General features: G+C 34.5%; 1 protein-coding gene and 1 pseudogene across 1 annotated transcript in view; one reads left to right on the top strand and one right to left on the bottom strand.

Moving 5' to 3' along the window:
- The window catches only part of LOC139900412 (uncharacterized), a 28,290-nt gene extending 18,459 nt beyond the window's left edge, over positions 1 to 9,831 (bottom strand). Inside the window, exons 1-2 of the mRNA XM_071883184.1 lie at positions 9,592 to 9,831; positions 8,919 to 9,293 (exon numbers count right to left, since the gene is read on the bottom strand). Coding sequence (XP_071739285.1) covers positions 8,919 to 9,293; positions 9,592 to 9,831 — 615 coding nt within the window. The remainder of the gene's footprint in view (positions 1 to 8,918; positions 9,294 to 9,591) is intronic.
- Positions 9,832 to 10,549: 718 nt separating this feature from the next.
- Positions 10,550 to 10,663, top strand: LOC139903290 (small nucleolar RNA R71; annotated as a pseudogene).
- The last annotated feature ends 6,921 nt before the right edge of the window (positions 10,664 to 17,584 follow it).

Here is a 17,584-nt window from a genome sequence, read left to right as displayed (position 1 = left end):
GACGCACACCTTCTTTGCAAATCCTGTGATGCATGTCAAAGGGCCGGAAAAATAAGTCAACGTGATGAAATGCCACAAAATGTCATCCAAGTATGTGAAGTATTTGACATTTGGGGTATTGACTTTATGGGTCCATTTCCAAAATCTAATAATAATCTATATATACTCGTAGCCATTGATTATGTATCAAAATGGGCGGAAGCACAAGCTCTCCCAACTAACGATGCACGAGTTGTAGTCAACTTTTTAAAACGTCTTTTTGCAAGGTTTGGAACACCGAAAGCTTTAATAAGTGATCGGGGTACTCATTTCTGTAATAATCAACTTGAGAAAGTTCTTAAAAGATATGGAGTAACTCATAAAATCTCCACCGCATATCATCCACAAACAAGTGGACAAGTTGAAAATACAAACCGAGCTTTAAAACGTATTCTAGAGAAAACCGTAGGATCAAATTCGAAGGAATGGTCCATTAAATTGGAGGATGCACTCTGGGCTTTTAGAACAGCCTACAAAACTCCAATTGGAACCACACCTTTTAGACTTGTTTATGGAAAAGCATGTCATCTTCCAGTAGAAATTGAACACAAAGCATTTTGGGCTTTGAAGACATGTAATCTTGATTTACATGAAGCCGGACGTCTACGATTAAGTCAACTAAACGAATTAGAAGAATTAAGACATGAAGCATACGAAAATTCGTTAATCTATAAAGAAAGAACGAAGAAATGGCATGATAAAAGAATCAGAAGTTCAAAGGAATTTAAAGAAGGAGACAGAGTTCTTCTTTTCAATTCACGATTCAAGCTATTTCCTGGAAAATTGAAATCAAGATGGTCTGGACCATTCATAGTCAAAAGAGTTTTCCCATACGGAACGATAGAATTAATAAATTCAAATGGGATTGAATTTAAAGTTAATGGTCACAGAGTTAAACATTACATACATGGTCCGATGGAAGTCGACAACGAAGTTAATCACAATTTCGACACCACAACTAACTAAGTGTGGGGAGAATCAAGTCTTTAAAGGATAATATGTATTTCTGTTAGAGTTAGATTGTCTGTTTTCGTGTAGTTCTCGAAAATGGAACACGTATGGTCTTTCCCTAGCAGACCCTAAAGAACTAGTCTTCTCCCCCCATTCTGAATTTTTATTTTTTTAGGTTTTTACGAAATGAAGACTGCCTGTGAACTAAACCATGGTCTAATGCTACACGCTTTGATCACTAAAAGAAATAATGACATACTACCGAGCGAATTAGTATCAGTAATCAGAGAAAGAATGGACGGAGTTAGAAAAGAATCCAGATGCGAAGATAATAAGTTACAATTTGGTAAAGGAAAATCAAAATCCGCAGCAAAAAGAAGAGCACGACACCTAGAACGATGTCACAAATGCGGAAAATGGTCACATGGAGGTAAATGTTCAAATAATCAAACCTATTCAAATACCGAATTTGTTACTTTATGCAGAGACGGACCGTTCATATGTTTAGAAGAAAAGACACTGAATGCTCGGGGTTACGCCTATGCAGCCATGGAAAACCAATTAAACCGACTATCTTATGAATGGAATAGATCATATAACTAAGAAATCTATTTCACAGGTATGTCTGTACAGTTTTTTATTTTTATTTTTATTTTTAACCTTTTGATAATAAACGCTAATTTGTTCGCTAAAAAGTATTAAATTGGTATTAAATAAAATTAGGTTTGGCGACCGAAATTATTGATATCATTCAAAAATTTATTACATCACTGCGAAATTTAACGTTTATTCTTAAGGTATAAATATCTTTAAACAATCAACCCAAAATATTTCAAAAATTCGTCATGAGTTAAATTAGGTCTTGGAACCGAAATTACTTTACCGAACAAAGGGGCGCATATTTTTGATAATATTTGATTGATTAAAGTGGGATAAAAAGACAAAAAGATTTTTAATTTTATTTTTACCATATTTTAAAAATTAATATTTAAATCTTAAATTAATATTGTAAACTTTGTAAAAACAATATATTTAAAATATTTGAAAAATTAATATAAGTTTGATATGAATTTATAAATTTTTAAATTAAGTTTGGTGTAAATTTTTAATTTTTAAAATATAAATTTTTAATTTTATGCATTTTAAATTTTAAGTTTGGTGTGAATTTTTAATTTTTAATTTTTAATTTTGAATTTTATATTTAAGTTGTGTGAATTTAAAAACAAAAATTTACTCTATCTCATTAAGTTAAGAATATGATTTTTAAAATTCGTCGTAAGTTGAAGACTAGGTCTTTGAACCGAAATTGCTTTACCCGAGGGAGGGACGAGAACTTTTATTATCATTATTTTTAATCTTATTGAATTAGAGTATGCCAAAAATATTAAAAAACCCGAAAATCTTAGCTTTTAAAACAATCGCTACAAAAAGACAAATTTTAAAATTTTGTCGGAGGACGGACTAGGACATCGATCCGAAACGACCTCGTCCTAAATAACAAGGGAAACAAAATTTTAAAATTAAATACTTAATTGTTTTATAAGTTAAAGATTATAAAAAAAAAAAAAAAATCCCAATTTTTAACCGTTAATCACCAAATTTTTTGCTAAAATCATGTTGAGAAGGATGCTATCTAAGAATTACTCAAGAAAAACGGTAAATTTCTACACCTAAACACCATTTAATCCGAAATTTGATGTTCTTGAGCTATTTTTTTCCCCAATTTGATTTTGATGCTTTTTAGTGTAATTAGACTTAAATTGTTTATGTATTATGCTTGTATAACCTAGATTGATGCTGTTTAACATGATTAGAAGCCTTAAACTTCAAATTTTGAATAATCTAGGGTTTGTGTTCTTGAGCAATTTGGGGCTTTTTGATATAAACAGGTTATGGCCGATTTTTGTCATGAATTGTTGCTAAATTGAGTAGTGTAACATGTCTAGGTAGTTAAATGATCCAAACTTTGAGCCTAAACATGATTTTGAGAATTAAAGTGGACTTTTTCAAGTCTAAAATTCATGAACTTGATTTTTGAAAGATAATGCCATTTGAGACTTGTTTAATTGCTAGTAATGATTATTTTGACATGTTATTTGAGTTGAATGCTTATGAACTTGGCAAACATTTTCATATATGCTTATTTGAAAAAGTGTAGATTTGATAAAAATGTGAAAATGAGCTTAAGTTTGATATAAATTGATAATGTCATTGTAATTATTTTGATTGATGATTTTGCTGACACTAATGCATATTTGGATGCACAAAATTTGTGTTTGATGTGTTTTGCAGAATGAAAGGGGTGAATCTTCATCCCAAGCCCGCAATGCTCCTGCTGAGAATTTGGAACAACAGGAGGTGGATAACTACTACAAGCAGGATGTACCTCATCCAGTCATGACCTTTTCCGATATGCATTTGGAAGAGTTGCACCCGAACCTGAGATTTGACAGACTTTGGATAGATTATCCAAAATATCAACGGGGTTTGCATACTCTTCACTCTAAGGTTGTTGAGGTACCGAGGGTCATAGAATGGGGACCCTTAGAAGCTGTAGAATTGGCCGGGCCAATTAGGGAATTACTTGTACAGAGGTATGGTAATTCTTCTTTTAATGACTGGATATGTTTATTCACCATACGCAGACCTGTATATAAAGTATGGTGTGAAGAATTGTTATGTAGTATAGAGTTGAATGATCGGGTAGCTAGTTTAACCGATCGTTCTTTTATTAGATTTTTGTTAGGCGGTTCGATGCGCCACATGTCTTTACTGGACATGGCTCAGGCTTTACGTATATATACGCCTGAGGAGTTAGCGTCTGCCGATTGTAGAGGATTGATACTAAACGGTAGAAAGATAGATGAAAATTTTGATACACACGGTGTGTGGAGTCAAATGACAAGCCATCACCGTTTCAAAGGGGGAAATTACTCTTATTTGGATATAGGTAGAGCCGAATTAAGAGTGATACATAGGTTTTTAGCTAATTCGATTACACAAAGGGGTAAGAACAAAGAAAAGGTAAATGAACAAGATTTGTTTTACCATATGTGTATTCGAGACCCACAAAGCGCTGTAAGTATACCATATTGTGTGGGTTATTATTTATCAGCTATGGTTCGGGGGATGCGACCACATAGCATAATAGGAGGTGGTATTTTTATTACTTTGATTGGTGAATATCTCGGTGTGGATATAAGTCGGGGGGGATTATTACTAGAAGAGCCAGAACCCCGCGATACTATAGGATTAAATGTATACCATGGTGCGAAAGTTTTGAAGAGGCGGAATAACGCCGCAGTACGATACCATGGTAGACATCCACAGGTGGAGAGAAACCAGGAGCAAGGTAATGTAGGAGGGGGGAATGAGATGCAAGAAATGCATAGGTTTATAGCTTCTCAGGAATACGAAAATGCTAGACAGAGAGCATTTGAAGATTGGCAAGTTCATCAGAACCAGATCATAGCGCATTGCCAACATATAGGTAGAAACTATATTCCTACACCGAAACCCGTCTTCCCTCCTTGGTCGATAGAGATGCAGCCACCATATCCTACGTATGATCCTGCCGAAGCATTCTATAGCACTTATGGTTATGCCTGGAACCCCTATTGGTACCAATATCATCCTTAGTATACTTATTTTTTTTTATTTTGTAATTTATAATTATTGATACATTTAATATTTTTGTTAATATTGTAATCATTTTTATAATTATCTAACTTTTATTCTTAGATTTTAATAATTTTTGAATGTGGGGTAATATACCAAACTTCAAAAATATGTATATATGTTTGCAGTTTATCTTATGTACACAACAGGGTAAAACAACGCATTTTCAAAGACTGTCATTAAGTTCAGCAAAAGCAACTAATTTTGACGACAAGATGCAAAATATATGTGAAATAACAACAAGACGGAATGAACAAATGATGTGCACCATTTATCATTCAGCAAACAAACGCCAATATATTTGGAAACTTTGGTAAAAATTTAATCATTTTCACACTAATCACCCTCAATAATTTAAATTGTTACTAATTTCTTGCAAATGAGGGCATTGCAAGATCTTAAGTGTGGGAAGGGGTTAAATTCTTTCGGATTTTAAAAATTTTTATATTAAACACTTGGTTACCATTAAAAATACTAGTAAAACAGTAGTTGTATTAGAATCTAGTGCTCTCTGATAAAAAAGAACAGCCCTAGTCTTATATACTGACTACCCAATTCTAGTAAAAAATTTCAAAATTTTCAATTAAATGAATTCAAAATCATGTTTATACATATTTATGAACGATAAAACTAGGTTTTAACACCGAAATTATTGTTACCTCGGAAAGGACATAAATTGAGAAACAAACTAAAATGTTAAAATTCATTTAAAATGGAATAGAGGACGATAAAAAGGAAAATAAAAGCCAAGTGTGGGAAAATTTACCAAGTTATTTTAAACATATGTCACATATATCTGTAACAAATAACTGAAAATACTTTTGCTTTGGACTAAACTAAACTGTTTTACCCGATGAAAGAAAAGAAAAGATGGATCTACACGATGAATCAATTCCATCATTAAAAGGAAGTAAAGTCTTCCGAAAAAGAAACGCGCTTCTTGATTTAGGTCATGAAGTTGTCGTCCAGACCAGCTGTAGGATGACGAAAAATCTAGAAAAGTCATCACTAAAATCAGCAGGAAATCCACGGACCTCAGCATTAAACAGGGTCGCCATGTGGTCAGATTTATCCTAACCATGAGAAGGATTTATCTCGTACAATGGGGGGGCACCATGCAAATTAGCTGGATAAGACTAATGAATCAGATCCCCAGAAAGGATAATCTCCTTAAAGATTAAAAATCAGCTTTTAAGACTGATATTACTCAATCCTAGAGATTGACCTTAAAGATTGAGAATTCAAACTCATGGAATTCAATGATATCTAAACTCGAGCTTAAACGAGAAAATATTTTGATCAAAATTACAAACCAATTTGTTTTCTGAAAACCCTATTTTCAATGCGTTCATTACCATTGAACGTAAAATCCTAGGAATTCACCTGGAATTCATTAGGTCACCTGAACTAAATCGGGTGTCAACCGTAAGAACGGTGGTTGCATAGCATGGTCAAAGACAGGACCTTGTGCCAGACCAAAAAATTATAAGGGTGAGCTTTACTATTGCTCCTACCAAGGATAGTAATTGCGTCCGACACGTTATAGACCATAATCAAAAGCATGTCACGGGACATTGCCTTAACAGTTGCTTGTTCAACGCTTTCCTTTACAACCGGACGGTAGTTTGCCGAAAGGTAATATACGGAACAAGTAAACTGGACGTGTTGCTTTCCAAATACAAGGTTAGCAAGTGGGTGACACAAAACAGCAAGTTTTGAGCTAAAATTTTCAAATCTAAAACCCACCAAACCCACAAAAATATTTTGCAAACACCGGTAAAGGGTTATTCCGGAAAACTTATCTAGGGTAAAAACTAGATTTCAAAAGATCAAATGTTTTCATAAAGATCCAATTTCCTTAATGAATCTAAATTTTTATAGTCATGTGGGACTGTAAACCATATCATTACTACCATTGTTTATACCGCCGTATAGAAATCACTAATGTACAAAGTGTGAAGAATAAAGAAGTGACTCTAGTGTTTCAAGACGATATTGCTTGAGGACAAGCAACGCTCAAGTGTGGGAATATTTGATAATGCTAAAAACGAACATATATTTCATAGCATTATTCCTCAAGAAAGACAAGCTTTTAGTTGCAATTGTTCTATTTACAAGTGATATTCGTTTAAATAATAAAAGGTGAAGACAAAAGACAGATTCGACGAATTGAAGACGCAAACGACCAAAAAGCTCAAAAGTACAAAAGACAATCAAAAAGGTTCCAATTATTGATAAGAAACGTCTCGAAATTACAAGAGTACAAGATTCAAAACGCAAAGAACAAAATATAAAATTGTACGCAAGGACGTTCGAAAATCCGGAACCGGGACCAGAGTCAACTCTTAACGCTCGACGCAACGGACTAAAAATTACAAGTTAACTATGTATATAAATATAATATAATATATAATTAATTATATTAATTATATATATATTATATTTATATATATAAAACCGTCGGCAGAGAAAACTCCAAGGACTGAGCTGTAAATACATCCTCCGCGACTCGCGGAGTTTGAAGGGGTTTTTGCCGCGAGTCGCGGAGCCCCAAAATTCAACTCTGGCTATAAAGCAAACCGAATTCTGATCAAATTTCATATTCTATTTTCTCTCTTCTCTATCTATACGATATATATATATATATATATAATTTATATTTTAATTTTAATTTTAATTATAATTCTAATAATAAGGGTATGTTAGCGAATGTTGTAAGGGTGTAAGTCGAAATTCTGTCCGTGTAACGCTACGCTATTTTTAATCATTGTAAGTTATGTTCAACCTTTTTACATTAATGTCTCGTAGCTAAGTTATTATTATGCTTATTTAAAACGAAGTAATCATGATGTTGGGCTAATTACTAAAATTGGGTAATTGGGCTTTGTACCATAATTGGGGTTTGGACAAAAGAACGACACTTGTGGAAATTAGACTATGGGCTATTAATGGGCTTTATATTTGTTTAACTAAATGAAAGTTTGTTAATGTTAATATAAAGATTTACAATTGGGCGTCCCTATAAATTACCATATACACTCGATCGGACACGATGGGCGGGGTATTTATATGTACGAATAATCGTTCATTTAACCGGACACGGGAATGGATTAATAGCCACTAGAATAATCAAAACAGGGGTGAAATTACATTCAAGGGTAATTGGTGTAATTGTTAACAAAGTGGTAAAACCTTGGTTTACACGCAGTCGATAACCTGGTGTATTCATTAAACAAAGTATTAAAACCTTGTTACAATTCGAATCCCCAATTAGTTGGAATATTTAACTTCGGGTATAATAATAATTTGATGAGGACACTCGCACTTTATATTTATGACTGATGGACTGTTATGGACAAAAACCAGACGGACATATTGAATAATCCAGGACAAAGGACAATTAACCCATGGGCATAAAACTAAAATCAACACGTCAAACATCATGATTACGGAAGTTTAAATAAGCATAATTCTTTTATTTCATATTTAATTTCCTTTATTTTATATTTAATTGCACTTCTAATTATCGCACTTTTATTTATTGTTGTTTAATCGCACTTTTAATTATCGTACTTTTTAATTATCGCAAGTTTATCGCACTTTTATTATTCGCAATTTCATTATTGTTATTTACTTTAAGTTTTAATTTAAGTCTTTTATTTATTTAATATTTTACATTAGGTTTTAACTGCGACTAAAGTTTTAAAATCGACAAACCAGTCATTAAACGGTAAAAAACCCCCTTTATAATAATAATATTACTTATATATATGTTTGTATTTTTATAAAAGTAAACTAATATAGCGTTGAGCTTTGTTTAAAGATTTCCCTGTGGAACGAACCGGACTTACTAAAAACTACACTACTGTACGATTAGGTACACTGCCTATAAGTGTTGTAGCAAGGTTTAAGTATATCCATTCTATAAATAAATAAATATCTTGTGTAAAATTGTATCGTATTTAATAGTTTTTCCTGCTAAAATTAATAACTATTTTATATACTACCCCGCTGCACATCAATGCCCTCAAAATATCTTGATTAAAACAAAGTGAGCTGTCAGCCCGTAATGGCGCGGCGCGCCATAAGGCCGTGCGGCGCGCCAAATGCCCAGTTCAGATTCTTTTGCCTTTTAATTAAATACAACCTAAACCACACAACTTGAATAACTTATACACACATATGTACAATAAAATATTCGGGTCATACATTATCCCAGCTTTCTTTGGCACTGTTTGTGTGGGGCTTACCCACTGACTATCTGAAATAGGGAAAATAATCCCTGCATCTAACCACTTGAGAACTTCCTTCTTTACAACTCCCTGCATATTCGGGTTTAACCTGCGTTGCGTATCATGAGCAGGTTTAACCTCCGAATCTGTAACTATCCTATGCATACACACTGAGGGACTTATCCCTTTCAAATCAGCTATCGGCCACCCTACTGTAGCCTTGTACTTATGAAGCACTTCCATCAAAGTTCCTACAGTCACAGCTATCAACGGGGTCCCTGGGTCCTTAAACTTAGGTGGAAGTGTACCCGAAACAACCGCACTTAGGTGCTCGGTTAACTCCACCTTTTTGGGTAAAGCCACCCTTTGCTTCCTCTTTTGAGTGCAAGGGTCCTTTAAAAATTTAGCATAAGACGGGACTTACCTAATAGCATCGAGAAGGGTTAAATTTATCTTAACCTGTTTAAACGTTTCCCACATGTCCTCTTATTGTGGTCCCTTTTTCCCATAAGAGAATTGGTTTGGGGACTCTAAGGCCTTGGGAAATGGGACATTTTTTTATTCCGTCTCCGCTTTCCCGGTCTCATTAACGATTGGTTCGGTCTTCTTCACCCCCTCCCCACGGTTATCATTTTCACTTACCTCTTCCTCGTCAAGAACAATAGGAGACTTACTTGACTTGTTGCACTACCTCATTTTCACCAATCTTATTGTCATACTTCTTTCCGCTTCTCAAGGTACCTACAATATTAACGCTATGCCCTTTTCCTTGATCCTTATGATTTGGATTTAGAACTGTGTAGCTTGGAATTGTACCTGGTTCCCTATTTCCCTTACTTTCTGCTACATTACCGATCTCCTTAGCCAATGCACCAATCGACTTATTTGGCACTTCTATCATTTTTCGCATTTCGGAGATGAACGCATCCATCTTAGCATCCAAGCAAGATGGTTGATTGGTTGAAGTACTATTTTGATTTTGGTTTTGGTTTTGGCCTTGGTTTTGATAATTGTTTTGGTTTTGGTTTCGGTTGTTGGGATAAGGATTTTGATAGTTTATTTGGTAGTTGCCTTGGTTCTGAAAGTTACCCTGGTTTTGAAAGTTGCTTTGTGGTCTAAGTTGGTTCCCTTGGTTAGCATTCAGAGCGTTGTTATTGCTCCAACTGAAATTAGGATGATTTCTCCAACCCGGATTATACGTGTTGGAGTATGGATCAAATCTCCGTCCCTGAACCTCGTTAACTTGTTCTTCCACTATGTGCTGATTTACCGGTGGAATCCCATTTCTACATCCGTATGCAAAGTGAGAAGGATCTCCACAAATCTCAAATACTTCCTGAACTTGCGAAACATTACAAGCAAGACCCTGGTTTGGGTTGTTAAATATAATCATTTTCAAATCATCAAATTCCTGCTCTAAGTTCCTAGATGAACCACCAGAATCGGAAACATGATTCACTCTGGAGGTACTAGGTTGTTTACGATTAACCGAAGCTTGGGTTTTTGAACCCTTGCTTAACTGTTCAAAGAATGTCCATTCATCATCACTAGACCGAGTTAAGAATGCCCCACCACTAGCCGCCAAAAGAAACTGCCTGTTTTGGGAATCTAAACTATCATAGAAAACTTTAACCAATTCCTACTTGGGTATCTCATGGTGTGGACATGCCCTAAGTAACTCCTTCAGACGTTCATACGCTTCATGAAATAATTCACCCGGTAATTGTTTAAAAGATTTTATTTGCGTACTCATGTCTGAAGTTTTACTTATGGGGTAAAATTCCTCTAAAAATCATTTTTTCATTTCCGCCCAAGTATTAATACTCCGGGCGGGCAAGGAGAGAAACCATCTTTTTGCCTTATCCTTAAGTGAATAAGGAAATAATCGAAGACGTACCTCATCATCAGTGAAACCGTTTACCTGATTAGTAGCACATATCCCATTAAATTCAGTGATGTGTTCATATGGCTCCTCATTAGCCATACCTCGGTAAGTTGACAAGATCGAAATGAGTTGAGGTCGGACCTCAAATCGTCGTTTGTTTCCTCCTGCCGGTGCAGGATAAACAATGGGTGAATGATCCTCAAAATCACCCGGTTGGTATTAGGTGTCTACTCCTCTTGGTCGTTCGGCCATCTCGTCTCATTGATCAAAAACTTCCTCTTCAGTGTCAGACTCTGATTTAGGAGAGTTTGGTGGAACAATCGGATGTGTCTCTAACTGTGGTTGAGTGGACGCTGAAGCCACTATCGAACCCTTTAAGATTCTCGTAGCTTTTCGATTAGCTTTTGCAGATTTCTCGATTTTCGGGTCTAAAGGCTTAAGATTTTGATCTCCCGAACTCCGAGTTTGCATACACTAACCTGCACTTCAACAAAAACAAGAACACCGAGCGTAAAACTGACAAAAACAAAAATAAACAAAACACTATTTTTGGATTTTTATTGATTTTATAATTTTTATGGTTTTTTCTAATCAACACAAAAGCAATAAAATAGGAGCTTGTAAATCAAGCGCACACCTCCCCGGCAGCGGCGCCAAAATTTGATCGGTGTCGAAGGGTCGGTCAAAAATAGCCTAATTACTCTACTTTAGATAGGGTAAGCAGGATTCGTTCCACGGGAAGTTGTGGTTAACTAGCAAGCAATTTCAAAATTTGTTTGTTTGTGATTAACTAAAATTAACTAAAGTAAAGACTAGATTAACAATTACTAAGAAAGTGTAAACTTTGAGTATTTAAGAGCATAAACAATGAGCTAATTAAAAAGGTTGTAATCAATTGGATGGAAGTCTTTATCCCTTCACAATCCCAATCTAACATGCATTCATTCAACCAAGTATTATGTTTATCAAGTATTGATCAAATCTCATAGATAAGATTTCTTAGGCTTATCAATTCTAACTATCTTGGGGTTGAATCATGCAACCTAGACACTATGTCTTTATCTTTAATCTAATTAACAATAAGTTGGATTAAGAAAACAATGTTAAATCACTATAATTCAACTTGCAATAATCACAATCAATAATACTTGCATTGATCAATAAACAATTGGTTTATAATATCACAATTCAAAAGACATAAGTTTCATACCATTACAAACCACATAAACTTGAATGAAAAGAATACATGTATCAATTGTTCATGGAAGGAATAAAGTGAAAGAAACTAGCCAAGCATGTTGGTGATGACGATCACGGTTGCTTCTTGAAGTTGCATTAAGAACACTCCTTGAAACCTAGCTTGAATCTTGATTTGATGATGATTAATGGTGTGTTTTTGTGTGTTTAATGCTCTAAAAATTGATGAAAGATGATCTAAATATGTAGCCTAGGGTTTCTATTATATAGGGGTGAAGTAGGGTAACCCCCAAGCATTAAATCCCTCAAATTCGGCCTTAAATTTTATCCAAAAATAGTTCCAGCCGCAAATTACGCTCACCGGGCGCCTACATGCGCCCAGCCGCAAAAACCAGCCGCCTCCTTTTGTCAGTTTTCCACCTGAAGATGTTTTTGGCACTAGTCAGGCGCCTACATGCGCCCCCAGCCGCCTCCTTGCGGCTGGGCTTCAGTTTTTTCATTTTTTCTTGTTTTTAACCCCCGTTTTCGTGTTCTCGTCCCAAATCGTTACTCATTATAAAAACCTCATGAAATAACTTTTTAAACCTCAAATATACACATAAAATTCACCTCTTAACATCAATAATGATCGGCGTTTAAGACCCGATCAGTGCGTACGTGTTTTGATTTTTATGTTTCACTCCTACAAAAAACAAATTAAAAAAGCAAAAAAAATGATGGAATATTGGAGATGCATATGCAGCTAATTAGCTATATACTTTTGCAGCTATGTTTTGCCCAAAAGTCATATTCATTTGTGGGCATATTATGATCCGATAGTTTTTTGGATTACTGTCGAACTACATCTCGCAAATAGGGTATGTAGACAATTCAGTTGGAGACAGGAAACTCCGACCAATATGATCTTATTGTAATTGATTGCAGATCAGAAGCTACATAGTTTTTCTCTTAGGGAAAGACCTAACACTGATTGGACCCCCCCTCCCCCTCCTAAAGCTTACATTGCTGAATGGAATGATCGAACGACTAATGTTTATCGTGGTGCGGGTGTCGGTGGAACATTTGAGGGCTATCATCATGGTATTATGATCTCACAGTTATCACTATTGTTGTTCAAAACTGACAAACACTCGTCCACCAATATCTTAATTGGGGGAAGGGGGAGGGGCAACTTAGACTTTATTTGTAAGTTATATGAATTTTATATTAAGTACATAAATTTTTTTTAGCATATGTATGTAAATGTAATGAATTTAATTTAATAATTGTTTACATTTTCTAATTTGCATCAAGAAGAAGGGTTGCATGCAATACTGGGTCATGTTGCAGCTCAAATGCAATCAGGATGTCAACCAAACTTGCACACTTTTTTGTAATTCCACAACAAATGATGGGTCATATTCGTCATCGTTCTCAAAACCCGGATTATATGAACACTGCTTCACATCAATTTCAGTTTTCGACTTATGAGTACTATAATCAGATCCTAATCCAACACATGGCCAATCCTCCCGCACACCAAAAATGACCGTGGATGATTTTTTCAAGTTTAACAATGATAATACTCAACTTGGTAGTCCTAACGTGATGCAAACCCTTGAAAATCAACATACTCGTTTGGTTGGTATTCATTCTAATGATGATGAACTATTAAATTTAGCAACTGATGAGTAGGAAGTACGTCCTCGGAGAGGTGAGAGGCTCAGAAGATCAAGAGGTTGTGGAACAGAGGGTCTTCCACACCATCATCATTATTTTAATAATATGTTCCTTTTTGTATTTAATAATATGTAATAAGATATCTTTAATAATATTTGCTTTGATTAAGTTTAACCTAACGATAGTTATTATTTATGTAACATTTGTGTTGTTTTCAATGTAATCATTTTAATTATCATTGAAAATTTACTTGTGAAATGTATTATAAATAGAAGGTGATATGCAACATAAACATAATAGTTGGTTATTACATAGAAGGGTTACAACATAAACATAATAGCTAGATCTTACCATTTAAGAACATATGCAAACATTACATATTACCGGTTACCACATCACATTTACCATAGGTATGGTATGAGATATACCATTTTTCCGGTAGGTTGAGATAATTATATAGCTTCGTAAGCAATATTCCAAAAGGTAATGGATATAAAGACGTTTCTATAGCGTCTATTAAGAATGATGTTTCCAACGTCAAATGGTATACCATCCATGATCCAAAAGATCATTAGTACCTCTATAACTTGCACACCATCATATTCGGTCGCATGTCCTCGACAAGTTATGTTGCTCCAGTAAACACTATAAATGTTCTTGGTACGGCTCTTTATTTGACAAACTAGAATAATTGAAGCATTTTTATAGCTCTCAACAAGCGAATCACTAATGATGCTTTTTATAACGTCATTTATGTCCACACCCGTGTAGTGTCGAGAAAGAAGAAAGTCATTAAAATCAAAAGTGTTAGAGTAATTTTTTTTAGCATTGGTAGAAGACCAAATGCATTTTTTCATCATTTCCGGGTCCCATACATAACATTGGCCATGAAGCCTGAAATGTACCGTTTTAACGCTTTCACGACGTCTGTATTCGAAGCGGCTATAGAACTTCGGACCATGATCAGAAAAAGCGGAAAAGTTGTCATTTATAAGACAAACTATTCTAATAAACTCAAACGTTCGGTGCTCTCGACAATGTACTGGTTGTTTAAATAGTGAAAGTTGATAATTTCTGGTTTCGATTGCCTGCGAATTAACATCACGACAAGACATTTCTAAAAATAATAGCTAAAAATTTAGTAAATAAGCTGTAAACGAGCTGAGCCGAGCCGAGCCCAAACACTTCCAGGCTCGAACTCGGCTCGGTTCGAGCCTAATGTATTAAGCTCGAGTTTGGCTCGTTTGATATTTTACAAGCTCAAGCTCGGCTCGAGCTCGAGCTCGACTTGTTAACGTATAATCTTATTTTTCGTTATAGAATTTTAATTTATTATATTTCATATTTAATGTTTTTGTAATTTTTAGCCACATATAATAAGATTTAATATATTATTCTTTCAGCTATTATTGATATATAATAGTAATTATATGATTATATATTATATTATTAAAATAGTTAATATTTTGATGTATATAAATAAAAAGGTCGTTTAGACTCGTGAGCTTGTTCGAGCTCGAAATATGAAGTTTGAGCTCGGGCTCGTTTACTAAACGATTTTTAAATAAAGTTCAATCTCGGGCTCGAGCTCGTTCAGGATCAGCTCGAATCGAGCTTTTAACGAGTCGAGCTCGAGTAGCTCGCGAGTAGCTCTGCTCATTTACTGCCCTATTAAATATAATAGATGAATGATATGTGTAGGTGTGAAGAGTAAATTGTTTAAAGGATTGTGAAATGGTATAGTTTCAGATCCAGAAAACATTGTTTAAATAAGGAATTTAAGAATTTAAGGTTTCAAAAAAACCGGCATTGAGAAGGCCGGTTTCCAACTGGGATTCTTTTAGAAAAGTGCATTTTTTGCTTATTAAAACACTATATATAACTTAACGAATACCATGTTAATGAGTATCTTGTTTTCAATAATAAAGGTGATAGGATTTTATTTTAAGCTACCGAGTGGTCATATACTTTTCATTTTAGTTCAATATAAGCCATATACTCAAAAAAATACTAGTGTAGGCTATATACTTTAAAAAAGTGTGTTAATATAAACCAACATAACTTGTTAACTTGTTTTGAAAATCTTCACTGTAACGCCAGTTTTCTGGTCATCATCTCCGATTAAATTCCGACAAAAAAATCATGTTATTAATAAGATCAACCCATATGTTTCAGATTCACAATAATTCTTACTCCGTATTTGTTTTTTATTTTCTTACTCCGTATTTGATTCTTACTCAGTCAATTTTTAATTTTTTTACAGTTTAGCACGAATCTAAGAAAGTAAAAATGAGAAAAGCTTTGTAATTATCTAGTGAATGTTTTCTCAAAAAACTTAGAGGCTAACTCAAAGTTTTCATCAAGTTATGAGCATTTTTTGTTTCAAAAAATTGTTACTGGAACCGATTGATTTCAGTAATTTGGTTATGTGTTTGTAAAATCCATCAATGGATTTATGTTTAAAATGATCTACCGCAACTAACTGCAAATTTTGATGAGTTTTGGTCAAGTTTTGAGGTGTTTTCGATTTGCACCACCATAAGATGCCATGGATGGAGATGAAGATGACCAGATTTTCTGTAGAAGATGAAGATGACCGGTTTAGTAGGTAGCAAGTTGTCTTTTGTATACATCGATACACTTTTTTAAAGTATGTGATCTACATTGATATTTTTAGGGTATATTGCCTACATTGAAACAAATGAAAAAGTATATGACTATCAAGTAGCATAAACCCTAAAATACTTCAGGTTTACAACCTAAGTATTAATTATAGAAATGTAATACGTTCAAATAAACTTTTATTATTCCATAATCATTTCTTGCTTCGTTAAAATTAATACTCCGCACTACGCTGCATCTAGTTAGTAATTGTGTTATCAAGTATTTTTTGAAAAGGATAGTAAATTCTCATCATTGAATTTTGACAAATTCAACAATTACTATTCTCATCAATGAATTTGACAAATTCAACAAGCTTTTCAGACTTTCATTTCTACTCGGCCCAGCTTGCTTGGGCCTTATCCTCAGGCTCTGTAGATTCTGGTTAGACTATGGATACGGGTGCTTCTACACACCTCACATCATCATCATCAAATAACCTGAGTAAAATTTTTAATTGCCACATTTATCCATTGGTTACTGTTGGGAATGGGACTCCTATTCGCATTACCAACACATGTGATAGTACTTTCCCTACATTACACCGACCTCTTCACCTACATAATGTCCGTGACAATAAAGTTTCTATTGATTTTGAGGTACTTGGTTTTTCTGTAATGGATTATCTGACTCACTAGATCCTTCTTCGCTCTAATGACCTACACCCGATCACGAAGCCTCTACCTCAATATCTCCTCACCTCACATACCACATGGCATCAGCATCTCGGACACCATCAACATGATGTTTTGTGACGTCTTATTTCTAGCAATTCCATTTTATGTAATAAACCGAAGTCTCCCACGCTTTTTCATGCTTGCCAGCGTGGGAAGCATGTCAGACTTCCCCTTTCTCTTTATGATTCTACTATTGCCGCTTAATATGATTTAATTCACTAGGATTTGTGGACTTCACCACTGTTGAGCTTAAGTAGTATTAAGTATTATTTTATCTCTCACTATCTTTGGGTTTATCCGTTACACCGTAAGTCTGAAGGTTTTTCCAAATTTATTCAGTTATGTTTTTTTGTTAAGACCCAATTTCACCGTGAAATCAAAGCTTTTCAATGTGATCTTAGTGGTGAATTTTACAATCATTCCATCCATCAACTATTTCAATTTAATGGCATTCACATTCGCTTCTCTTGCCCTCAAACCTCCCAAAAAATGGTAAATCCGAACGTACGATTCGAACTATTAATAATCTCATATGCACCCTTCTATTTCAAGCACACTTACCTCCTTCCTTCTGGGTCGTGACACTTCATATGGATGCCTACCTC

This window comes from Rutidosis leptorrhynchoides, chromosome 3 (assembly GCF_046630445.1).
Source record: "Rutidosis leptorrhynchoides isolate AG116_Rl617_1_P2 chromosome 3, CSIRO_AGI_Rlap_v1, whole genome shotgun sequence".
Classification (NCBI taxonomy): Eukaryota; Viridiplantae; Streptophyta; class Magnoliopsida; order Asterales; family Asteraceae; genus Rutidosis; species Rutidosis leptorrhynchoides.
This window is presented reverse-complemented; position numbering and strand designations above follow the sequence as displayed.